The sequence below is a fragment of the Toxotes jaculatrix genome, chromosome 19, assembly GCF_017976425.1.
Source record: "Toxotes jaculatrix isolate fToxJac2 chromosome 19, fToxJac2.pri, whole genome shotgun sequence".
Lineage (NCBI taxonomy): Eukaryota > Metazoa > Chordata > Actinopteri > Toxotidae > Toxotes > Toxotes jaculatrix.
Window position 1 is genome coordinate 13,903,703 of NC_054412.1, and position 26,720 is coordinate 13,930,422.

Genomic DNA, 26,720 nt, shown 5'->3' on the forward strand with positions numbered 1-26,720 from the left:
CTTTGGCAATCAATGTATACCTTCCTCTCTCTCTCTCTGTCTCTCTGTCTCTCTCTCTTTCCTCAGGGTCATGTGTGTTGCATTAGATCTTTATAGTTTTTTTTTATTTTCAGCAGCAGGTGTGGCACCACCTTTAGGTAAAGTTTGAAGCAGTGAACTAGCTCCATTAACACCACAGGTTTTCGTGTTAACATTGCCTTTGCATTGGAGCTCTGAGCTGCCACATGCAAGCCTGTTCTTTTTTTCTTTTTTCTTTCTTTTTTTTTTAAGCATATATCAAAAAAATGTGCTGCACAGCTAAATCCATCTCAGTTCTGCTCAGAATTAGCAAGCATAGCCTGACAGTTGTGTTTTCAATGAATAATATAATTTCATGTTTGTTTCACACTACACCCTCAAGGAATTGAAGCTTGAAAACACAATCTAAACCAGTTATGTTTGTGTAGTGCAATGATTTTTCTGTCAACTATCTCAGTTGGTCTGTTTGGTAATAGATGATGTTGTGCAGAGCCCATGTTTGCACTTGCCAGGCATTTGACTGAAAACTTGTCAAGAAAATACATTTGCTTTTCCTATTTTCAGCTGGTCCCGCGCACATTTCTTTTTTTTTTTTCTTTTTTACCCTCAGTAATTTAGAAATCACATTAACGTTTCTTTTTTTTTTCCTGCATTTGTTTATTAAAACGAGAACATCGCTACCTCAGCCCCTTTTAGCAGAGAATCAGTGTTTGGGCAAATTAATTTCTTTCCACCTTCTTGCCTTGATATCTCAAGAGGGTACATTGTATGACCATTATTTCCTTCCTCTGAGGCATAACAACGAATGTTCCATTGTTTTAGATAAAAGAGATTCTTTCAGACTTTTGGGCAGCATTTACTATACAGTATACCCACCGTGATTGATTGACTCTCAGCTTTTAGTATTGATTCAGACTGAAAATGAGATTTTTTTTTGTAACGTGTTTTGGTGAGGCAGAGTTGGAACCAGAAAGAAGCAAAAGAGTAAAGGCAGCGAGCGGGAGGAAATGAGAGAGAAGAAGAGCGAAATGAGTGGGAGGAGAAGCTCCTTTTGTAAATAAATAAATGCAGAGAATGCCCTCAGACTGACTGTGAAAGAGCGGTGCAGGAAAAAAAGCCCCGGCACGTGGACTACACCACTTCGATCTATTTATAGATCCAGCAGCAACTCCCCTGCCATTCCCTGAGAATTATTATCATTTTCTCTCGCTACTTTTGAATTAATACTTAGAGCTGGTAGACCCTGTGCCTCTGTAATGGATTGCTTTGTGTTATCGTCCAGTGCCCTCGTGACAGACAGTCTAGCTGAAGGGGAAATGGGAATGAAGCTCTAGCTGAAAGGCATGCACGGGCGAGAATCACAAAACACAAATCACCGCACCTGTCAAGGTTGCAGTTGAAAGGTGTGACTTCTGCTCTTGTTTTGATACTGTAGCCGGCTACTTCAAAACCTTCTCCGCTGTCCAGACGCTTGATTGGCTGTCTCCAATGCTTGCATTAGAAGTTTTTTAAACCCACATCATGCTATCTTGGAGATGCCTCTTCCGACTCTTCCTTCTTCCCCTCCTCCTCCTCCTCCTCTTTGGTCTTTTTCAGTTGAACTGTCAAGTCAGAGTGTGCGAGCAGATCAATAGGAGGTTTACTAATTACATGCAGGCAATCTGCAGTAGATCAGTGCTCGTCTAACATTACACTGTCACTTAGATTATTTCACTGTTTCTTTTGGCTGCGGTTATCGCTTTGATCAATCCTGCTGTTTTTTAAAGATGCCATAAAAACCCCATGAACTGCCGCCGCAATCAAATGAAATTAAATCAATATGGCACTCTGCCTCTGTGGGGAAAATGTGGAGAATGAAAGGTAATGGGATGTAAACAGAAACCTTAATTGAGCACAGACACAGGGATTCAGTGAACATTAATGGAAATCAAAACAAAGGTGCAAAATCCATAAGGCAGTGCGTTTTTTGTGTGTGATTCGAAACGTCTGAAAAGTTTAAATGTTTTTCTCAATCAGCATTTAAAGTTTGATTTGATTTGCACATTTAAGCACAATTGTTTTCTGATGTGGAAAAAATTAAGCTATTTGCTTCCATTTGTTCATTTGGAGTTTGAGTCAGCTTTTGCCAAGACTAGCATTTAAGACCTCCATCTGCCTGGAGGTTTGGGAAACCACACGCACGCCTAAACACACACACAAAGGCACACAACAACAGTCCCCAATTAAATGCTTTTAAATCTCACACCAGTCTCCAAAATGGATATATAGCTACACATATATTTATACCAACACAGATATTTATGCTCACAGTAGTAGATAACTTGAACATCAGAAAACGATGTGGAGTTGGAACTGTGAACAATAATGAGGTGAGATCTACACAGTTTTCTTTTACACTAAAGTAATAAGAACATATTTATAGATTTCATAAATGAATAACTGAAATAAAATTAAAGAAAAACAAATAAAGTTCAAACATAAAACCACAGAGTGGTTGTTTCATCAGAGCTGAACTGGGCTACTGACAAATATTTCATCAACATTTCATGTAGGTCTCACTCATGTTTTAGCTACAGATTTTCAGTGTTATGAACCACTCAACCATCTGCTTCAGTTTCATATGATACACTGATAAGAAATAACCAGTTTCACTTACAGACAATTAAAAGAATCATTCGTTTATAGAAAATATAAACGGTTATTGTTATACAGTTAGATTTGGTTTACAAGGCTAAGCTCTTAGAGAGAATATCTGCTGCAACAAGCACGAGTCTGATGGGATCTGAATCTGAGCACATACAGGAACATAAATCTCAGTGAAATCAACAATGCCTAAAATATGATAAGGACATTTGGATGATGGAGGGAGTGTATCAACAGACTGACAGTGAAAAGTATCATATCATAATGTAATAATGGTCATAGTGTACACCTGCATGAATATGATCATACATTATAGTTAGCTGGTAGCCAAACAGCTGATGAGCAAGCCCAATGAACAGCTGATGACAATCAGCTAGTGCAAACGTGACATCAGTGCTCTGCCTGTACTAATGCTGTGATCAGTAAGTAGGACTATAGTGGATTTTATGATGACATAAGAAGGATGGGTTCAAACAGAAAATCCAGATCACAGAGTCAAAGAAAAAAAAAAGCATATTCACGGCAATACAAAAGTAAAATAAAGGCATGTGGGTGAGGTTGTATTTTGTAGCTGATTTTCAGAGGAGGTAACTTTGGACAATAACGGTGTTGGTATGGCTTGCCCCCACCTCCCCGTTGTCCAACAATCTTGCATTTCTTTATTTAAACAAAAAATGAAGTAGATCCATGGTTTTCACTGAGCAGCAATTATTTTCATGGTCCCGTATTCTACTTTTTTCTCCCTAATGGTACTACTCCTCAAAACACATTAATTAGGCCAGTGGGCTTAATATGTACTACTTATTGGTGCACTGGTTTTCATCTGTTTCATTTGTTTTTGGTCAGTGTTAAATACACAGTATAATGTATTTTGTCAGGGGTATAAATGACCTGTGTAAAAATCATTTCTGAATGTTACAAAAGCCTATCACTGCAGACACTATCAGCCCCTCACCATCAGTCTGCAGGCATCACCCTGACTGACAGGATGTTTTATAATACACCTTTAATACATCTGTGTGTCTAGTTAGAAACATCACATGTACTTTTTTTCACCATTTGTATAGAAAGGTTGTTTTCACTCTTATCAAAAAGGAGCAAATGTGCTGAAAATGATAGTTCCTCTTTTTAGAATGTTCAAACACAAACACACACACACACTTAGAGGCCAACACTGTGTAATTTGTGGCAATTAACTGCAATGCCTTTTGTACTTTAGAGAAAGCTAAAATTTTCAAAGGATAGGTAGGGACGAGTGCACCATCTGCAATTACCAGTGACAGACAAAACACTCTATTTACCTGCAAACTAATGGTGATGAAAACCCATAATTGTGGTATTGTGGTAATTGGTATTGTTCTCACACACAGAGAGACACACACACGCACATATACTGCTCCGCTGCTATCACACCGTCATTCACTCTCTCTCTGTTTCTCTCTGCAAGTAACACACTTCCTCTTTTCCTTTGACTGAGAAGGGCATGTATAGTCACTAATTGTGATGCAGAAGCTGTAACTTGTCTTTGTGCAGCTCTCCCCCCTTAAACTGATTCTCAAGGATAAAATGTACCCTACTTCTCTTCTCTTTGCCCCCCAGTGAATGCAGCAACAAACCCTTGATTTGTTTCTTTGAATGTCAGAGGGACCGCATTGTATCACAAGACACGACAGTGTGAGCTAATTTTTTGTGTGATACCTGAACTCAGTCACCTAAAGAGAGGTTTGCTCATGTGACCTGCATTATTCAAAGATGAGATATAAAACTCAAGGTCCATGTAAAAAGGGATTGCAAAACATTGTAGAACACAATTAATAAAAAAAAATACTTGAAAGGAACGAGGCAATCATACACAGTGCACAAAGATGTTGTGCCTACTGTACTTGCAAAATGCCTGTATAATGCAGACCGAAGCATATCTTAAATATTAAATGGGAAAAATGAATCAGAATTTTTCTCCCTGCACATATAAGAATATCTCTGCTGCTTGCTAATAACAGCCTTTGAATTCAGAGGCTGGGAGCTGCTTTGAAAGTAAATATGGTTAATGAGCAGCTAGCTGTCAGCAGCTTACAGAGAAAAAAGTGTTTTTGTTGTTTAGCATTTAATGTTGGCGGATCATAGAAACGCCTATAGACAAGGTTAATTGGCAGATGAGAGGGAACATCCTACACTGATGGCGAAGTGAATACATATTTGTGGTTGTCATATATGAAATATGTTCCCAGGAGCAAACTCTTCAGAAGAATGTCCTTTGTACTGTACATGCTCACATTTTCTGTGATGCAAAAGATGCAAAATCTTTAGAGTCATGATAATTATATTGATGATATTTTAATGTGCAAACATAGCTTAATTTAATTCCACAGCACTACATAATCTGAAGGGACAGATACAATGTTATCATTGTAATCATGAGAATAGTGTCTTTTCTAGTGCCTAGGCCACAGTTGGTCTCTAAAATAAAGTAAAATAAAGTTGAAGGCTGACTGGCAGTGAGTTGTTGGGAGCTTATTTGACTTGGCATGAGTAGCAAGCTCAAGGAGATGCCTCTGGAGTAGCCAGCCAAATGATGTTTGATGTTCTTGTTTAATTCTTGTTTGTGGTTTTCAAAAAGGTAACAAATCTGGAGGTACTCGGTTAAACAACTCTCAGCTAAAGACAAGTACTCAAACAGTAGTAGTCGGCCTTCAACACTGATACACATGAGCACTTCATATAATAGTGTCTTTGAATTAATTATAAGCCCTGCCCACTTCCAGACAGCCAAAAAACGGATCATGTGAATCTATCAGTATGAATATTATGGACGTCACTGAGTTGTAGTTGTATGACTTTATCTGTCGGGCAAAAACGCTTCCCTGTGGGACTCCACATCTTATAGGTTGATTTATGTAGTAGATTATGGGATTACCCATAACCTCACCTTTCTAACCTCACCTTTCTAAAGCCTTTGGGTAAAATATGAATCAAACCATTTCAGTGCAGTGAAGTTGAGTGAGTGTCTAGTGATTTTCACCTCTTGTGGATCCTCTTTCCATCCAGATGGGGTTGCAGCGCTGGTGGGAACAAGAGATACCTGTGGATGGAACAATCAACAAAGGAGAGCTCATGACGCACAACCTGACTGAGCTGATAAAGCCTGAATCCTACGAGGTCCGACTCACCCCCATCACACGTTTCGGAGAGGGTGACTCCACCATCCGTATTGTCACCTACAGTGGTGAGTCCTGCATACTGTACTAATCCTAGAGAGCAATATGCAGACAGCTGTTTTTCCAGTCTCATTCAGAATGAAGTATTTGACCATCAGATCCCTTGCTTTGTGTTTTGTTGGCTTATCTACTTTAGGCCGTCTCATGATATCCATCTAAAACAACAAAGCAGCATCCTGTTTTACTTTATCCGCTGTGGAGTAAAGCACTTGGTTCATCTTGGTTAACTCCTTGTTAGACAGTGCAGACTCCTGACACACTTTGTTTGAGTTGTGTTTACAAGCCATTGCGGGAACTTTTCTCTTACCAGTAGCCCAACCAATTATCCTTCAGCTAACTCAGAAACTAACTCCAGCTCAAGTTTGCGCTGCTGCATCATGACACGTGTTCATCAGCTCTGACGGATATGAAAAGTTCACTCTGGTATCAGCAATCATTACCTTGATCACGATGGTGATGTATTATGTATGAAATGTATGAGGCAGGACCAGTAAAAATTGAACTCATTAAAATAATTTAAATTGCATCTAACACACCCAGTCATCAGAAGACAGCTTAGAATCAGCTTGCCTTGCTCCTTCGCCTTTGAGCTAAATGAATGCTGATCAACTGACTAACCATCTCTTCTTTGTGACCTTTATTGCTCGAGTCAGGTCCGTCCTGGACCCGGGCAAAAGCTGACTTGTTGTTTCTGTGCTTGAGAGATCATCCTGACATCAAATCATCAGATGACTCAAACATGTACTTTGGGTCACAAGCTCAAACAGAGCTGGTCAAAGATGAGTCATGTTTTGCTTCATTCAGTTTCACTCACTACAGTGCTTTGGGTTTTCAGGGGGGGCAACGATGGGGAGGTGTGTCTCCTGGAATATTTTTCAAACTAAAATTTGTTTTTTGATTTTATTTTGAAAGCACCTTGTCCTTGCCAAGGCCCTGGCCCTTCTAACAAAATAAAATGTCAATCTCCTTTACCCCAGAACCAGTGGCCACATAGAACAATAATAACACCTTGTTTAGCTTAGTTGATGTAGGTTTTGAATCGGGACTATAGCTATAGAATAGCAGCCAGAATGACATCATGGAGATTACTGGGCACTGTATGTTACGCCAGCCTGGTCAGGCCAGTAAAAGGACATCAAAACACTCTGTATTCTCTACGGAATGAAATAGCAGCTTGAAAATGGAGGTAGATTCTTCAGCCTGTGAGATGATACACTGGCTGAAACACAAAAACTACAGTAGTATCCACATTTGGCCCAGCAGTACCAGTGAACAGATGCACAGGTACTTGAGATGTGCATTTTGAGAAACAAACTGGCTGACTGTTTTCTGTCTATCACCGACGGCTGAGCTCTTCCTGAGTGCTGCTGCTGCAGTTGTGAATAATTCAGTTTCACTGCAGCTCATCATCATGACTGCTGAAAAGAGAATTGGGAAAGAGAGGAAGAGGAATAGACACATGAAGTTTCTCTGCTGTTATTTCTCGTGTAGTTTGGGATATTGTGTGGCCTGTGCTAAACCTTGAATCCAGCTGAATGGAATCAAATTGAATCCAATCAAAGTGAAGTAAAGAGAATTGAGGCTAATTAAGACAGAAAGAGGCACAGAAGGAGAGATGGAGGCAGCCAAGTTGGGACTGAGGAGAAAAGGGAGATACAGAGGAACAAAGTAAAAAAAAAGAAAGAAGGGAAAGAAGAGAGCCAGTGCTGATGTGCAAATCGCCTGCCCAACGAGAGACTGGACTAATTATCACTCCAGGGCTGCTCTGTTCTCCCACGCACAGCATAGTGACACTGCAGCAGGCTAATGTCGGTCTGAGCCGAATCCACTCAGCTCAGAGACTGTGTCCCGTCAGACGTCCTGACTGACGTGTGAAGCACGGTCGACGATCATCTCCATTATCACTTCCCTTTCACTTTCACCAGGGAACAGGGACCCATGGGGCATCTGTAGCACGACGGCTTTATGGGTTCTTTATATAGGTTATGGTGAACTGAAATGAATCTGTGTGATTTTGTAAATATATGTGGTTATAATGAATCAGTATGTTGACATTAGGGTCTCATCCTGTCTTTGGTTATATAAATATGACGTAGCATTTTCATGGAAGAAAGAGAAACCCAGTTATTCTTGTACCTGGACCTGGACCAGCAATATTTATCTATGTTTATTCACTTTCATCACAAACAGACAAACTTCTGAGTCAGAAACTCACCATTTATGGTAAATAGATTTAGGGGAAAAGACTGTAGTGAGGACACCCCTCCTTTTCTGAATTCCACTAGGAGATAAACAGTGGGTTATGAATTAGGTTTTTCAGACTCCCAATAGCCTTCTCAACAGAATCAACACTGAACAGACACGGAGACACCTTTCTCCAACCTAAAGGAGGCTGATGTTTTTTCATCATAACAAAATTAACAAGGAACATGATCTGTCTTTTAATTACATCATCTCGTTGCACCCTCTTCTTCTGCAGTGGTATAACCACCACCTACCTTTCAGCTCTCCACCCAGAATGCACGGTTGATTAAAAACATTTCTGCCCTTTGTTTTGGGCACTTTTTATATGTATTTGTTGTATACAATTAGTATGTATATTGGAAGAAAAATGTCTGCTACTTGTTTAAGTTTCTCTGACTTACTACTTAGCCACTCAAGCCAAAGACATAACTGAGCACATAGCAGGGAGGCAGCAATGATCTAGTTCTCATGACCCTGAAAATGAATGTGAGTGTATGGAAACAAACAGCAAACCAAATAAATATGACGAATGGACTATTTGTCAGCTGCTAGGGTAAATGTCACGGTGAAGTTTTAACACAAGGGCTCTGAAATCTAAGTATGAGATCGAGGGATCATTGTGTAAAGCCAATAGTAGCAGCTTTTCTGTGAGCTGGCAAAAAAACACAAAAGCGGTTATAGTGTCCCCAGCTGTAGGATGAAGGATGGTTGTGTCACCAAGCTCCAAAGACACTTTTAAATTTTGCTGCAGTGTCAAACTCAGCATCTGTTTGGTGTTCCTCATAACACACTCTCTCTCTCTCTCTCTCTCTCTCTCTCTCTCTCTCTCTCTCTCTCTCTCTCTCTCTCTCTCTCTCTCTCTCTCTCTCTCTGGTTTTCTCAAAGAAGGAGGGTTTAATGTTTAAGTCTTCTGTCAACCGTCACTGTGGCGCAGTGAAACACTACTGCTATTTCTTAATATTCCATTTTTTATGCTGCTCATAGTGACATATACAGTAAGACGCCTGTCCCAAAGTCAAATCCCACTAAATCTCACATTAATTACAGTCTTCTGCTCCTGATGTTTTCTATTGCCTGCCATAGCTAAGGTGTGAGGGTTTTATTATTTGGATATTGGTGTTTCAGTATAATCCCTGTCTGAACGCTTGTTTAGTCATTGTCTCAACTCAATGTTTTACTCGAAAACACAATGAAACACAGTTTTTGAAAGTATTAAATTTTATTGTGTTTGTGTTTTTGAAGTACATATACAAGATTGCAATATAGGATTTATAGGAAAATATCTTGACTTTGCAGGATACTCATGAGTGTGATAAAAAAAAACGAGAGTAGTATATTGCGGTAACAAAACCACTTGAAGAAAATAATAGTCTGCAAAAACTGTATCTTTGTATTTTGTTCAGGATCACTGTCTTTCAATTATGTTTATTTAGATATATGCATTGTCATTAATATCATGATATCACTAATTTTCATCAAAATGAAGGTACCAGTATTCTCATATAGCACCCTCCTTGGTTTCCATTGGTAGAATTTTTTTTTGTCCCAATTCTCTGCTAAACATTAAAACCCCAGCAAAGCTCCTCCATGTGGAAGTCCATTATGGATTCACTTCACTTGTGCATCGATGTGGCATACACTTGCTGATGCAAGGACAGGAACACCAATAGGAAATAATTGTACATGGGTTGGCTGTGTTTGGGTGTGTCCATGGCTCTGCATGTGTTACTGCAGGACCTGTGCAGAGCAACACATCCTCTGGGCAAGAATTTGATTGAGGGGCACAATAGTCTGATGCCGCGTGTGTGGTTTTTGTCAGGGAGACATGAGGGGAAGATTGCTGAATTACATTTACCCAAGCTATTATTATTCCAACTGATGGTTGGAGGTTTGAAGCCATCACAGGGCTTTCTCAGAACAACATGGCACCCACCCAGACCCCCTAAACATGATGGATGGGAATCTTGGAGAGCGTGCATTATATGAGATCAGAAAAAAAAAAGAAAGCTGCTGTTGTCTATGAGGACACTTGGCTGCAGTTGTGGAATTGTCTGCTGCTTTGTAATACAGCCACAGGCCAGTGGGCAGGGAATCTTGCCAAGATGAAGTCAGTGTTTGTATCCGGAACGGCCTCTACAGACCACCGTCCTTTGACGGTCAATGAGCTCACTTTGTGTTTCAATCAAAATTAGGCAATTTGGATGGAAGGCACTCATGCATCAAGCAGTAGCTTGTTTTGTCCTCTCAGTCGGAAAAGTAGAAACCAGGAGTCAGACAGACATGCACCTAATACGTGGGTCGCGTACATGACCTGTCGCAGCGGGTAAAGTTTTCAGAAAGCTCACTTCACTCCATGATCGCTGGGACTGTTTTTCTTGAGAACTATCAAAATTACATTTCATCTTGCTTATTATTTGAGGCTTTTTTGGCTGAAGGGGAAAAGCAGAGGGCTGCAGCATTAAGAAAGAAATAAGAGATGTTTTTTTTAAAGCCTTTGCAGCTTGCTTGAGGTCTCTTCACACCCATGCTTTAACAACACTGCATTTTGAGAAGAGTATTTTGGGTCCAGTCATGTTTCCAGGAGCTGCAAAAGTATTTAAAACCAGGGCTGTAAAATTTCTGAGATGTGATTTTATTTCAAAATGGTTGAGTCAACAATAGATCTCACTCTCAGTTTATTCCTTGTTTGTTTTCCCCATCCAATACAGTCATCCAAATTGGAAGTTAAATTATCTGTTAGTGCGTGTATGTGTTTTTTAAAGAATGTGTGTGCACGCACAGCAGTAGTAAAGTAGCCTCTGGGCCTGTTCTGTGCTCAGCTTGATTTCCTCAGTGGGGGTAGAGACACTGCTTGAACAGACACATTCATCTGGACTAAGACACAGTGAGTCAGCCTGTGGAAGCTGCAGGTAAAAAAAAAAAGAAAGAAGAAAGAAAAAAACTGACAACGAAACATATTTTCATAACTACAGTCTTGGAAGAAAGAAGAGGAGAGGAGGGGGCGGGACTGGGGAGGAGGCGAGGAGAGTTGCGAGAAATGGGAGACAGAGAGGGGGCTGCTGAAAGAATAGAGTTTTGTCAGAAAACTCAGCATCCGTTTCACAGGCCTGAGGCTCTAAGTTGTCATATAAAACATTTTGTCTGCAGCAGCCCTGGTGATTTCCTCCCTCTCTGTAGACTCTTTCATTGCAGCAGTGGCCCTCGGTGCAGTAAAGTGTAGATCTGTGAGGAAGCGTCCAGTGTTGGGATGCAGGTATTTTCACAATCAGTAACATAAAAGATTATTAAAGCTTTTATACGATGAGGATGTACAGCCTGTTCTTTCTATACCCGTGCTTTTCACTCACAGCGAGGCTTCAGCTGCAGCGCTGCAGTTCAGTGTTTTATATGATTCAATTGGAAATGCAATGGTTTGTTCTCTCTCTATTTCCCTATGTGTGTGCATGTGTGTGTGTGTGTCTTCGTGTTCATCTTTCTTTTCTCAACACTGCAAGTGAACAAGTGGACACACATTTCCATGAGCCGCACAACAATAAACAGAAATCACTACTCAAGTTTTTGCTTTTAAAAAGACCAATTCCAGCAGCCCCACAGTGCGTCCCCACTCTTCAGAACATGTTTTCCTTTGTAGGAATGATTTGTTATTACTCACTTTAATTGGTTGGATTAAAATCAATTCCCCCCATGAACGGCAAGGTTTCATAAATCACAAAGCAGCGTAGTTTTGTGGTAAAGCTGATGTATCGCATCTATTCAGCCGGTCAGCAATCGATCATGAAAATGCCCATGAATCTTCTTGACAGGTTAAATGGTATTTACTCTGCAAAAAGTGAAGTGCCGACTAACTGGCTCGTTGCAACTCCGTGTGATACCCTTGACCTTTCTGTGTTTGCTGCGGCAGTAGCCTCTTAAATTATCAATGAGGGAAGCATTGAACCACGGTTAGGTGTCCAGAATGCAAAAAGCAGCCTTGCATGATTTCAGCAAACTCATCTCATCAGTGTTTGATCCAGAAGTTTCCATAAAAACACAGAAAGAATCAAGGATGTTACAGGAAAGTGATTAGCTGACACACTTGTGATTATTACTCATTTTTATGATTTATTGGCTTCTAAATGGAAGTATAAAATAGGCTTAGTGCTCTAAGTGGAAGTCACCTTGGACAAGAACATCAGTGATGTCGGTAAATGGCAATAATGATAAGCAGTTGCGCTGTAAGCTTATTAATGTGGTCAGGCTGGTCTTCCTAATCCCTCTGTCTTTTTCATTTGATAACAGGCAGAGAACGACGGCTGTCACCTTTTCCACTTCAAAATCCCAGACGTCTCTCTTTGTGTCTGCTTAATAATCACTGTAATGCGTGCGCCGGTGGATTGCTCCCTGTTTACGTATATGTTTACTATTTGTTTGCACACTGTGAAAGCAGTAGAGCTTGACGAAGATGGAGTGTACACACTCTCGTATGCTTGCAGTGTTTTAATATCACAGGCTTCCCATGGGCCTCTTTCATTTTGTTTCTGTGATAGTGCAACGCCGAGCAAAGTTTTATACATGTATACTTTTATTAGCTCTACACCAAACAGTAAATGACAGCAGGATGAAAGGTTAATAGCAACAGCTACTGTGTACATGCTTGTGTAGTATGCCGTGTGTCCCGCAGTAGAGTGCACAAAACTGCCATACTGTGTTTTAAAGTGCGACAGTGTGAGTGCTTGTAGAGCTGTGCGTGCCTCTGTGCGCGTTTCCTTTTAACAGCTAAACAGCTCAGATATTCTGTACTAATGACTGTCCTTGGCCTTTCTCTTTCACAGCTCCCATCAACCCTCATCTGAGTAAGTAATGTGAACTTCACTTTACACTTCTCATCTGAGAGCGAGCTCCTTCTGTCGTAACGCGGTCTGTGAGAACAGTGGGGGGACTCAAAGTAACTGTACGTCCCGTGGAGATCTGACTCTCGACATGTCACACTGCATTGGAGGATCTTTCTAAGTAGAACTAAATGAAGTATGATAAATAAGACTTCCCTTTAGGAACTCTGAGCAAACCTGCATTACGCTATTTGACATGTTGAGAGTTTAAAATCTTCACAGGACATTGTGCACTGTGGACACTGTATTTTTGTGTTTGCACGCTCTGTGCTTTGTGGGCATTACTTATGCATGCATCTGTGTCGTGCGTGTCTATATTCTTTAATGTTTAGTCCCATTTATGACACATTTCATTGTTCAAACTTTACAAATTCACATTATTCACGCCTTGAGATTCCACACTTAATCACTGTTTGCTGAGCTGCAGTGTGCTGTTGTGTATTGTGGTTAATTTATTTATATAGATATGTATTTTGGTGGGTGTTCTCACAAACATTGCCAACATAATAACAAACATCCTAATCACCAACATCATTATCCAAATCCCTGAAGGAAAGTATCTTACCTGCACGCCTCCTCTTCCTCCCACCCTCCCTCCTTCCTCTGCCTATCCTCCAAATCCTCCCCATCTCTCCCGGGCGCAGAAGGCGAAAACATTTAGTTTAGCTCACAGTGGATGGGGGCGTCAGTGTCTAGCGCCAGGAGCTGGACCTCCATTTAAATCTGCATGCCTGTGAGGAGAAGAGTCAAGAGTGCCTGCAACCTGGCCCCCTCCTCCATTCTCCCACTCCACCACCTCTCCTCTCCCCTGCTCTCACTTTCTATCTCCTTCTCTTTCCTCTCTCTGCCTCGCAGCACCACTGCCCTCTTCCATCCCTCGGTCCACCCACCCACACTCTAACGCTGTCTATGTTACCTCCATTACCTGAGTAAAAGCTGCAGATTCTGCTCCTCTCAAGGTCACTACTCCAAACTGCTCCCAGCTACGTTTTAATAAATCAATGAATATTTATCAGAACACATGCCTGCATCCTGAATCTAAATGCTCTTTTTTACTATCTCACTGCTCGGCAGCACCGTGTCCTCTAGTTAGGTGTTTTTCTTTGTTTGTTGCATGAATTAAATAGAGGTTTTGACACTGTTGATCCTGCCTCTACCCCTTAATTAAAGTGAGTGGGTTAGATCCCCACGCGTGCGATTTCAGACTGTTCATTAGTAAATTCTGCTGTTAGACATTCCCCTACATGTGACCCATCATAACCTCATGCTGGACTAACAATTCCTCCTGTGTTTTTTTCTCGAAGGGTGACGAAATCCACACTTTCATTCCCTCTCTGCACACTCCAGTAGTTTAAAAATTGCTGTCAAAGGGGCGTGGAGAGCGACAGAGGAGAAGGGAGGGCGAGGGGGGGGGGGGGCACTCAATATCTAAACCTGCACACCCACTACAGAGAAGATGGAGAGTGATAGAGAAGGAGGAAGGCGGAGTCCATTTTAAAAACTGATTACATAGAGCCCTGCTAGGGAGATACTATGAAACATCCAGGGACTAAGACAATCATGAAAAAAGGGAGTTGTTCAAAATTATTAGCAGTTCAGCAGATTCACTTTTCGTGCAGGTAATACTTATTCTATAAATTCAAACAACATCTAGAAAACAGTGAATACCTTTAAAAAAATGATGATTTAGTGTTTCCAGCCTCTTTCACATGAGATTTGTATTTAATTTAATATTATTTACTGAGGCAGTGTGTGTTTATTGAATGCTATCCATCATGCTTCAGTAGTGGGCTGTCATGGTATAGCCTCTAATAACCGGTTTTGATACTCGCGCGCACAAACACACACCGCTGCCGGGTGTTTCCAGAGTGCAGCGCTCTCTCTGCAGCAGAGTCTTACTTTCTGAGCTGAACCAGACTGCTTGTCGTTGGCAAGGAAAAAAACAAACACACTCAATGACGTCTCCACTACAGCCAGCAAGAGGTCACGACGTCATTTAGAAATTCAGTTCACCTGATCGTATGGTGTAATTAGGACTTGGCTGTTGTATATCCCCCCCAGAGACATACACACACATACACACTCCAGGACATCTCATAAATATACAGTAGGTGTCACAGTGGTAGCATACTGTACTGTAGCTTCCAGGCAGTGTGTAACTTTTTTTTATAATGGTTTCGATGTTAGAGCCCAGTTCTGCTCTGTCTCTCTCTAGGAGAGTTCCACTGCAGCTTTGAGGAAGAGCCCATCTGCATGTTCACCCAGGACAAGAATGATGATTTTGATTGGACGCGGCACAGTGCTGCTACCCGCGACACCAAGTATACACCCAACACTGGGCCTAGTGGTGATCGCAGTGGCTCCAAGCAAGGTAAGAATTAAGTCTAATTCTCTGTTGTCTTAACCCCCTCCCCTGATCAGTGAAACGAGCATAACTTCCAAGACTAAACAGTCTTGAATGCTGTGTTCAGTATCCATATCATGTATGTAGCCATCAAATGTACATTTTAGACCCTTTTACGTTATTTTCATTTTACAGTGAGTCATATGGAGGTGCAGTTTTTAACTGACTAACATTAATTACACATTAATTTGCCAGCTCTTCTCGCGACAGCTGTCGTTTCGGCTGTCAAAACATGGCTAGAAATGAGAACCCTGCCTCTGTAGGCCTCTGTCAAAAATCAGTCACTCACCATTTTAAAAAATGACTATGACTTTTGAGTGGTAAATCTGCCTCTGCTATAACTGTAAACCAGCATATGTGCAGTGCTGGAACAGAAAGTTTGACACAGGTAGCAACAGGGGCTTAGCGAAGGGTCAGCGTATTGATTCTTTGGATGAGTCGTCAGGTGAATGTTTGTCTGGTTTTCTGATGGAGCAGCCACAGGTCCAGATCATTCCTGATTATGGGTTTGTGCTTGTGATGACACGGTGATTAGGACTTTGTGTTTACAACAGTTCAGTCAGGTGTCAAATGAGCTGGAATTGAATTGGAAGCTCTAAATTACCAATGGTACAAGTGTGAATATGTTTGTCAATGTGTTACACCTCTTCCCTGCAACACATGCTGCAGTAGACTTAGATAGATAGACAGACAGACAGACAGACAGACAGACAGACAGACAGATAGATGTAATATACCTATGGTGCATAAAACAGCAAATTAGATACAAATCACAAGCAACCTTGGTAGTCACCAACCAGTGAGCAAATTACATTTTTCAGCTGGGGATTTATCTATATAGCTGAACAATCATATTATAAAATTATGCACCAATAGGAAAAGAAAAAAACAAAACAAAACACAGTTGGTGTAAGTGTAAGCGATTATTTTTGCCAGCTGTCAGCGTGGCTCTGAAAATACTGCACCTGCTCACTGGATTGGAAATACACTGGTTGAACGCACCCATTTAAATGGACACCACTCTGTTATTTCGTATGTAATCCATGCATGAATACAGGAATTCCCACAGTGCACAAGCAAACAGCGTGATTATCATGTTATTGCTAAATGACGTGGCAGGATGTAAAATTAGCAATGTGGCACGGTGATTATGTGGCACCTTTATTTGCAAACACACGCCACTAAAAGTGCCACTTTTTGAAATGTTGGAATAAGTTGGAAAGATTCAAGTGTTCCCAACTGCATAATAGATGATTTCAGCTGCTCTCATTGTGTCACCAGTTGCTTGATGCAGCACAGTCTAACAATGAGCTGCCTTGACCGTTTATTTGCTTGATAATCATGTAACTGTGTCTCTGTTGCTGTTTCCATTGGTGCCTAAACCAGAGAAATCTGCACAGTATTTAGTATTCAATATGTTACTTACATGTGCAGGTATTTCATATTCAAGAACTTAAATAGCAAATTAACAAAATTAGATTTGTAGGAATCTATCAGAGGATTTTAAATGAATGCGAATATGAAAAAGTTATCTGTGGTGGAATATAAGTGCCTATTATGGTGCTGTGGCACCAGCAGCAGCTGAAGCAGTAAATAATGTATTGGCTTTAATCACCTAATGGTTTCAAAATGTCCAGCATTTCATTACTAGCCCCATTCCTCTTTGCGTATAATTATCTGATATGAGATTCAACCGAGGGAGATATTCCATTTGATTTTGGCTGGAGGGGCGTGGAGCCGCTCACTAGCTACCTTCCCTGTGCCTATGGCAGGGTAGAGATTGGCTTCAGATTATGTGGCTCAGACACAATCAGAGGACTGTTTGACTCACTGCCGTCACTGCTGCTGTCCACGACTGTCAGACCGAGGGAGCATAAATGTAACCCCATTGTGATCGTCTCGATTTGCCCCTGGTTATTGCTATTAGTGAAAGGAGAACTGTCCTTCGTAGAAAGCCCCGCTTCTTATCGCTGATATGGAAGGTTTCATTTTCATCATGCTATCGCAGACTGGCTGAAAAAGCAGCTGAGCATGACCAGGAAAGCCTCGCTTTTTCCCTCTGTTTTCAGGGACAAAGAAATGTTGCTGTATCAGAAGGCAGTGAGAGAGTATTTGTAGGATTCTGAGCACTGCCTGACAAAAGCTTTCTTATTTTCCAGGGTGTGTCCTGTGTTCTTGTAGTGTTTCCCAGTTAGGCACAATGACTTTGTCCATCATCCTATAAGATATTAACAAGGCATATTCACGAGTCAGATGTATATACTGTACTGCATACATAAGTACTGCAGACATATTTATTTGGTAATAAGTTTAAAAAGGTAATATACCCTAAATGTTGCAGCTTAAGGGAAAACAAGTTGCACCTTCCAGAATCTAAAATGTTTGTTATATTTTAGGTTTTATATGTAAGGATGATTTTACCTGCTAGTAAATCTTGCTTGCAGTAGCCTCCTGTAGTAATACATGTATCACCCTGTGTTTCAAGGTTTCTACATGTACATCGAGACATCGAGACCACGGAAGGAAGGGGACCAGGCGCGGCTCGTGAGTCCGTTTTTCAACGTAGCACCTAAAAACCCTTACGGTATCACCAACCCACCTGCCTACTGCTTCGGCTTCTTCTACCACATGTATGGAAAACACATAGGTAAGATACAGTCCTCAAATGCTTGATTGTCCTCAGCTTGTGTAACAAACGTCTGTGTTGCTCTCTAAAGTAATCTGTAGAAAGGATCCTTTTAATTAAATTCATTGCTCAGTAGTTCATGGAAATAGATGGAGAACAAATAATTACTCTCATTCTTTAAAGAATCTGTCGGTTTTGTCCTTTGTTCTCTTAAGCAGCAAAAGCATCTTCAAGTCAAACTCAAATTGCTTTGGCAATTCTCAGCTAAATGAAGTGGATGCGTTCTTATCTGTGTGGAGCTAAAACAGTCAATGAGGAAACACCACAACAAATTTTATTTACTAAAAAAAAAAAAGTCCATCATCGCGCATCTGTGGGACATCACAGTGGCTTTGAAATATAAACTGAGAGATAAGATTCTTGAAATTGCTGTCCACCACCTACATGTTTCCCAGTGGGGTTTCCTTTTTGTGTGTGTGTGTGTGTGTGTGTGTGTGTGTGTGTGTGTGTGTGTGTGTGTGTGTGTGTGTGTGTGTGTTTGAAAGAATAGTTGTTTGTGAGACAGGAAACACAGGCGTCCCACTGTGGAAAAAAAAAAGAAAAAGCAGCAGCACTTTTTCCTGTAAGCAACAGAATTTCAGTTATTTCCAGAGAGTTTGTCCCCGTGGCGGCTTCGGTGGGGAGTTTTGTGCTTTCATGCTAAAATTTTGTAAGTGCAGCTGTCAGATGTTTCAAAGCAAAAGATATCTCATTTTTGCAACAGTCCCCCTACAAAGGTGTCTACACAAATCCCCAGCATTAGCTCTTACATTCCACTCTGAATGTAGATAACAAACTTGTATGGCCCATTTGAAGATGGCAGAGCGACTGAAGGAGCACTCTGCGGCTTACATCTGACTCTTAGGCTTCCTTCACCAGGGACCCAATCAGCCGACCACAAGCACTCCTGCTCTGGGAGCATGCTGTTTGTGTGTTTGTGAATTTGGGAGGGGTGAGCAAGATTGGATCTCAAGCTAAAAAACCACATGCTCATACAATGTTGAGGGCCACTCATGGTGATTTCTCTGTCTCGACTGCACTCTATATCATTGGCTACTGCACAGGTCCATAAGGCAGGTGACAGGCACCTCTGGATGGGTTTGCAGGGTCACCTTAGTATTTTGGGGCCTGATGTTAAGGTGTGAGAGCATGACGTGTGCTGTGTTTCTGTATTTGGAACCGGACAAACTTTTTCCAGTCTTCGATCTTACTCGTTATTTCCCAATCCACCAGATGTCTCCCTTCATATCTGCCATGGGCACCTCTCTCAAACGCAGGTGTGTTGTATTATGGAGCATCACCTTTGACATTTGCACCATAAAAAAGCTCAGTGACCCGTCTTCAGAGGTCCATTTACATCCAGAGCAAGTGTGGACATTATAGGCACAGCAGCCTTGAAGCACAGTTTGCATGGCATTTGAGGTTGACATACAAAGCGAGACGCGTACGCTGCTGTCTGCCAACGTGTCTTTTTGTAGCTTACTGCAAGGACAAGTCTGAAATTTTCAAATGCTACTCCTTTAAAGCCACGGAATGAACTGGTTCGAATCCAAAATCCATGACAAAATAAGCAACAATCAAAGTTAAAGCTTAAGAAAAAACATCCTGAAGAGATGAACTCTGAAGAACTCAGATAATCAGCTTCACGAGGACTGTGTTGATGTGGTTTGATCAGATGTGATTAACACAACCCAACAAATGTCATGTGATCCTGATTCAAGTGTTGCTAAAATCTGATTGGTGACAAAAAAAAAGACAGAAGAGCACAGACGCAACAAAAAATAAAGCAACCTCTCATGTCAAATTAACAAAACTGTTTTTTTTGGCAGATTATTTTGTTTACATGTAGGATCCATCCCTGACAAGCTGATTGAGAAAGGAAATCACAGTGAAAGACAAGGAGAGAGTGCGCTACAAAAATATCCACTCAACTAAATATACTTTGTTACCACATAAATACAAGAATTAAAAAAAAAAAAAAAAAAAGCATGAAGTTAGAGGAAAAAAAAGACTACTGATAGGGAATAAACACAAACAGGGGGCAAGTAGTTGCACTTTTGGGCTCATTAAACTTGAACTTGAAATTCAGTCAACTGTGAAACCACCACAGGCTGGAGACCACACTCTTCTCTCTTTTGATAAGATGTTTATAGTGAGCATTTGGCTGCATTTACCTCTGTATTCTAGTGAGACGTCAGTGGTATCAGCAGTGTCTCCACCCTCCACCTGCTCCACTCTGAGCTTCTGCTGGACCTGCTGCTCCAACTCCAGCCCACTCAGCTTTCTCTCCTCTTCTTTCTCTCTCCTTTCAAGCGCACTGGCTTATATATTTTTTGAAAGCTATTTTTTCCTTTGTGAGTCTTATGTCATTTCGACTTTTTTTATTCCCTTTGAAGTTTGTTTAATGACTCTTACTTGCATTAATAATATAAATAGGCTTACAGATCGTTCCACTGAGTAATAGACTGTTTTTCTCATGTGGAGATAAACTGCAGTCTAAATAAGTGTTGTGGAATTTTCTTACTTATTAGTGAGAATTTCTTCGCAGCATTACATTTAATGTTTTGACAAAGCCGACCACTGACCTTCACCTAGTGAGGTCTCATGGTTATTCAGTGTAATCCACAAATGCCATTGTGAATTCTTTGAACATATTTTTTTAATAGTTTGATTATTATGAGTAACCACACTGAAAATATAAATAGTCTTTTTAATATTTGGGGCACCACAAACACAAAATTGAATTCACCTTCATAGTATTTAGGTTGTGGCAGATCACTGAAGAGCAAATATCCTAAAAACTCTGCAAAACTATTTGCACAGCTGCAAACCACCAGGGATGAGTAGGAAAATGTGATTTTTAGAACGTGGTTGAACTGACCCTTTAAGTTTAACACCAAGTCCACAACAGGACACTATAAGGGCTGAAATTTAGCCAGGCTACTTTACAGCTGTCCTCAGTGGAAAGTCCAAGTGGATGTCTCCAGGTGGTGGAGGGAGGAGGGAACAAACATCTGGAGAGGTGGAGAGAATGTAAGGACAGAGGTGTTGGAGGGCTACTCAGGGGGAGATGAGAGCTCCTCCGGCTCCCTGCCGAGGTTGAGTAGGCCATGACATTTCCAATTTGCTCAAATTGATCGCCAGCCAGGCCCTCTCTTCCCTGCCCTCCCCATCTGTGGTGAAGCCCATGCCCAGACTGTGGCGTGTTATGATGAATGGGCTAAATGTCAAGGACTTGAAACCCAGCTCAGATCCTCTATAGCTACGCTCCATTTAGTATTCTGCCTCTCCAGCCGTGAGAGAAATTTGCCCTGAGCTCAGGAATGTTGGTTTGTGATATTTTCTCCCCAGGGAACGAATGGTTATGACAAATGGTCCAAATAATGTATGTTCACATATACTGTATATATGTTTTCTCATCACAGAGAACTTTGTTGTTTCAAGTAGTTCAAGATTTTTTCATATTTAGCATATTGAGCTGTGAGTCACAAAGCCATCAGACGTGGCACAGCTCCGTCTTGAAACGCTGGGAGTTTGATGCTCTCTGGGACTGTGCTGTTGAGGTGAGTCACAGTCAAGTTGTGGCACGGCAGCGCTAAAGGCCAGAATCAGTCGATAAGGAGTCTCGCCTACACACTGATGAAAACAGTGGCACAGGCTCAAAGAAACTCCTCCGTAGTTAGCTAGCGGGGGGATACCTGAGACAAGGTCACGCTTAATTACTGAAGCACACATCAAAGTTTGCCTTTGGAGCCCGTGTCGCATTTGTTTATAGGATTAAGTCTCCAGCAAAGCACACCAAGCAAGTCTGTTTTAAGCCTGACCTTCTGAGAAGCAATGGAGTCATCCTTTCATTAGCAAGGAGGGTGGTACTGCACCTCAATCCCCCACTCTCTCTCTTTCTTGTCCTCACTACATAATTGAAAATTTCCAGAAGCTATGTCTCACTTTTCACTAGACTCACATCTTTCTCCTCTCAGATCTTTTTAAATTTCACAAGTGTCTGCCACAGGTATTTCTTTAAAAAAAAAAAAAAAAAGAAGGTACTCCAAAGAATATACAGCATATGCCTTTGCTCAGGATGTGATGACACTGACATAACCACCTACATCGCAATGAGTTCAAAGAAAATGTAAGCCAGCCAGCTCAGCAAGAATCCTCCTACATCCTAAACACTTCAACGGTAGATGAAACCGCAGGTCATGTTCTGTACAAGAGCTCATCTCTCACTGGAGATTGTGCTGTCGTTGGGGAAAGTGTATACTGTGCTGATGAGAAAATATGAACAGGGACATACAGCATAGCTTTCCTTCGTATGCTCACAGAGATGTTTTTTTTTTTGAAGGGGGCTGTACAGTAATGAGGCACCTCGCTGAGGCAAAGATGCATCAAAAGCAAGTCTGCGGCCCTAGACTCTGCTGTTTTTGCTCATCAGTCGTGTGAATGCAAAGGTGCTGCTTTCCATACTTGTGAAATGCACTTGACTTCAGAGTAGCGGTCCTACTGAGCTTCACTACCGTGTCAATGTCAATAACCTAATTTGGGTCTTTGGATGCTGCTCCTTCTGGCCCACTGCTACAGGACTAATCTTTCTCACACACACACACACAATCTCGCTGCATGGCAAAATAGAAAAACTAACACAATCTGTGTGTTTGGAGAGGAGGGTAAAATGGTTGCACTCTGTGTCATCATCTGACAGTTTTATATCAAAGCCCAGGGCCAGACAAGAGGAGAGTCTTCAATTCAGACCGGCTATATAGTCTTTTCTGTCTCAATAAGAGACAGTATTTCTGTGTTATTGTAAGGGTTATGTATGAATTCAGTTGAAATGGGTTTGCCACATTGCATTTTCAAATGTAGAGTTGGCTTCAACAGTGACAACCACTAGTTTCTCCCGTGCAGTTGAAATACAGGTGAGATTTAAAAAGCTGGACCTGGAGAAATAGTTTGAAACTTAACAATAAATGAGAAAGAAAAAAAAGTAGAGAAAATATTTACCCTCACCAAAAATTCTAATCACACATTTCCCATTGGTGATAATTAATTTGGATTAATATGAGCTAGAGAATAATTTATCATCACTTACAGAACCTCAGTTTAATAAATGTATCAATTCATATGACCTGAGTTTAAAAGGTTTAACCTTTGCTACTGCTTTGCTCTGCTCCGAATGCAGAAGAATACATACATTTCAAATGCGGGAGACAGAGGTGAATATTAAGTTTAAAAGTCCAGATCCAATCTTCCTTGTGGTTTTGCACTGGAATTCACAATGGAATCCTGCCTACTGTATGTGGGCAGGTGTGTGGGATTTTATATTAATTGTGGAGTCATTCTTTACTTTAACTAGTCTTTAACTGTCTACAGAACTCAGTCAGAGAAAAGGCAAAACTTTAAAGCATGAACACTTAAAAATCACATCAGAGCAACAGTATGATGATGATGATGATGAAGATAACTGCATGTCACGGAATTGACTGAATTATTTGCATGAACCATGGAGGAAAAGGGCTCCATTATCTGGTTAAAAGTAATGTAAAACTATTGCTTTACAAGTAATATTTCAACACCCAATTAGAACTGGTCCAGAGCATTACATGTCTTTTGCAGGTAGGTATAGAGTAAGCTCAAAGTTATTAACATACCTGCCAGTAACCAGAAGCATGGTAGAATATGAACTGCAAACTGGAAATATAAAAAAAACTGGACACTGGTCCTCAAAACAAATATTAGTAGTTTTGTGTGAAATTTTCCACTCAAATCCATTTCTGTCATTTCCACAAAAACCTTCTGAAAGTTGGTGATGACCGACTGGTTACCTTGAGTACCGCTGACCTACTTTAGTTAAATAGCAGTGTATTGTTGTTGGGAGCGCAGCAGGGAGGAATGAGGGCACTGAGTTTAAGGTAATTACTACAAAAATAGTCTATAGTGCCCTGTAAAATTACAGTATGCAATTATTAGTAAGCTTTGTGTTCAGTAGCAGATGTTTCATGGCTCGGTACAGATGTGCCACTCAGGGTCTGAAGCGACTGAGTAGGATACATATATAAATATTGCAAGATATGTGTGCCTGTGTGTGCTGAACTGTATGTGTCTCTCCTCTTTATGCAGGAACACTGAACGCCTTCCTAAAGCAGAAGGGCCAAACGACCTCAGAGGGTCCGGTGTGGTCTCTAAGTGGTAACCAAGGTGACCGCTGGAAGCAGGCCAAAGTAAGCATCCATCCGACAGCGTCCTTCCAGGTGAGACCAAAAAACTTAATCAATCCAATTCGCAGCAGCATTCCCCCATTGCCCTTTATTTTCCTCTCTGTCTGTGTTTGTATGGGGAAGTATTAGTTTCCTTGGGGGCTGCATATTGATGTAGCACTTCACAAGCCTCGATATTAAGCAGAGAAGTGGACGGGATCCGTAGACACTGTTTGCTATTGAGAAAGCAATATCACTCACGCTTTGCCATCAGGAAGCCTAATCTTTCTGAGTAGCAAATATAGCACTGCAATATTTTCCATCATTTTTACTGCTGCAGTTGAGGAAAGTAATTATAGTTTTGGCTACACTTTTTTTTTGTTACTACTCTCACTTCTAAATGTTCTAACAACACAAGGTTTTTTTTTTTTTTAATTTTGTGACATTAAAATCCGAAACAAACTCTTACCACCTGCTGTTATTTTTTATAAGGGGCAATTTAGCTAAATTACACTGTGTACCTACTTTTAGATTTTATCTTGCAGTAGTGCTAATTTTCTTTGCCTTTGTGGTGTGTCAGGGCTGTGCAGACAAAAAACACAAACTTGTTTTTCTCTCTCTCTCTAGGTGGTACTGGAAGGTATCCGGGGACCAGGCATTGAGGGAGACATCGCCATCGATGACGTCACGCTGGAGGAAGGGGAATGTCGAGACCCACCGCCCAGTGAGTAGCACCACATGTGTGTCCACTTCCTGCACCCCCCCGCCCCCCATACACACTTTTTGTCCCTTATATGTGAGCTCTGGGTTCTCCCTCTACCTCTCTGGACCAGATTGAGATTTACAAGAGGGGATCTAATCTTAGACAGTTGCCAGCATTGAACTACCATCTCATGGGGAAAATGTGGTTGTCATAGCAACAGTGTTGTAATCACATGAATGATAGCCACACTGGCTGAGTGGAGTACTGTAATTGCACTGCAGGAACAAACAGAGGGTAAAAACAGAAAACAGGACACAGAAAATGGCCTACAGTTGACAAGGTGATATTGTTAGGCAGACAAACGCTGTTCCTTTGATTTAATTCATTTGATTTATGATTGGAGAAACGTTATTTACAGAAGCTTCTGAAGCTCAGACATCCCTTTAACGTACTATAGATGAATCAGGGTAATCTATTTTCATTTTTCATGTCATTAGAGGGAAATAACCTGGCATCTAACAGAGAAACAGAGTCAGTGATCTTGGTCAGCAAGAGGAATTCTTTTTATTACTGCAAAATTATTATTCAACTTATTTTTCATCTGCATCCATTATTATTCCAAGCGACAGCATTAATTCTTTCAGAGTTATAGGAGTGGTCGCCAAGGCTGAGGACAGAGTAATGTTATGAATTATAGAATTCAATCTCGCATGATGAATCTTACATGACTTTATGTGATGTAAGAGGGAAAAAATGAGAAATATCTCATGAGGGATGATCTGATGTGACTTCTGACTGAAGATGTTACCCAAGAAGAAGATTCAGAAAAGCTGTCGTAGGATCCGGTCATACAGGTTAGTTGTACCTTAAAGGAACAGTTCGATATTTTGGGAAATATTGAAGTTTAATGGGAAAATCTATACCACTCACATGTTTGTCTGTTAAATATGAAAATGGAGCAAGGAGGCAGTTAGTTTAGCTCATCATAAAGACTGAAAGCAGGGGTAAGAAAGTGAATAACGGCATTTGCCTAAGTGGAGGACTGTTCCTTCAAATGCATCAGGCTTTTTATATGTAATGTTTGAATCTGGAGGCATTTCTCTGTTTTTTTCTCTTTTGAGTATATAATACAGCAGCACCATTGTTTTCTGTTTCTTTTACCTGTTTAGATCTTAGCGCCAAGGCTCCGTCTACATCCTCCCATATATGGCTGCTATGCATCACCTTGGTGATGACCCTCATAGAAGGTCAGAGGTGACCCTTCTCTCCGTCATCTCAGAGGCGAATATTCAGACCCACCGTCTGTGAGCTATACCCTCGGCATCCAATCACCAAAGATTCATGCATCCTGAAAGCAGCAGGGGTTCCCTGACGGACCACGGAGGGGACCGAAATAAACAAAAGAGAGAAAAAATAGAGATAAAAAAGTAATAAAGAAATAATAAAGAAGATGCGCTAATTTTTTAAAGAGACCTCTTTTACAGAAAACACTCCTCGGTGCAGGACTCGGGACGTCTATACGAGCACAAAGACAGGTGGGCGATGAGTAAGCCTGGACTTTGGCGAAAGAGTTGACAAGCGTCGAGGGAGGACAGTTTGTAAAGCACAAGAACAATTTTCTGACTTAACGAAAATATCTTTGGAAGGCGGCGGAATACAGACACTGCTGACTTTTTGAAGAGGAAATAACATTTCTCTGCTTACGAATACAAGGAATCAGACCTTTCTCTGTGTATCTTTATCTTCATTTTCTTGCACCAGATGCC

At 41.0% G+C, this 26,720-nt stretch overlaps 1 protein-coding gene across 1 annotated transcript in view; it reads left to right on the forward strand.

Annotated features, from left to right (window-relative positions):
- LOC121199417 (MAM domain-containing glycosylphosphatidylinositol anchor protein 2-like) overlaps positions 1-26,212 on the forward strand; it is a 149,393-nt gene extending 123,181 nt beyond the window's left edge. The window contains exons 12-18 of the mRNA XM_041064067.1: positions 5,707-5,884; positions 12,932-12,952; positions 15,204-15,359; positions 17,878-18,039; positions 24,175-24,305; positions 24,879-24,975; positions 26,124-26,212. Of these exons, the coding sequence (XP_040920001.1) occupies positions 5,707-5,884; positions 12,932-12,952; positions 15,204-15,359; positions 17,878-18,039; positions 24,175-24,305; positions 24,879-24,975; positions 26,124-26,212 (834 nt within the window). The remainder of the gene's footprint in view (positions 1-5,706; positions 5,885-12,931; positions 12,953-15,203; positions 15,360-17,877; positions 18,040-24,174; positions 24,306-24,878; positions 24,976-26,123) is intronic.
- The last annotated feature ends 508 nt before the right edge of the window (positions 26,213-26,720 follow it).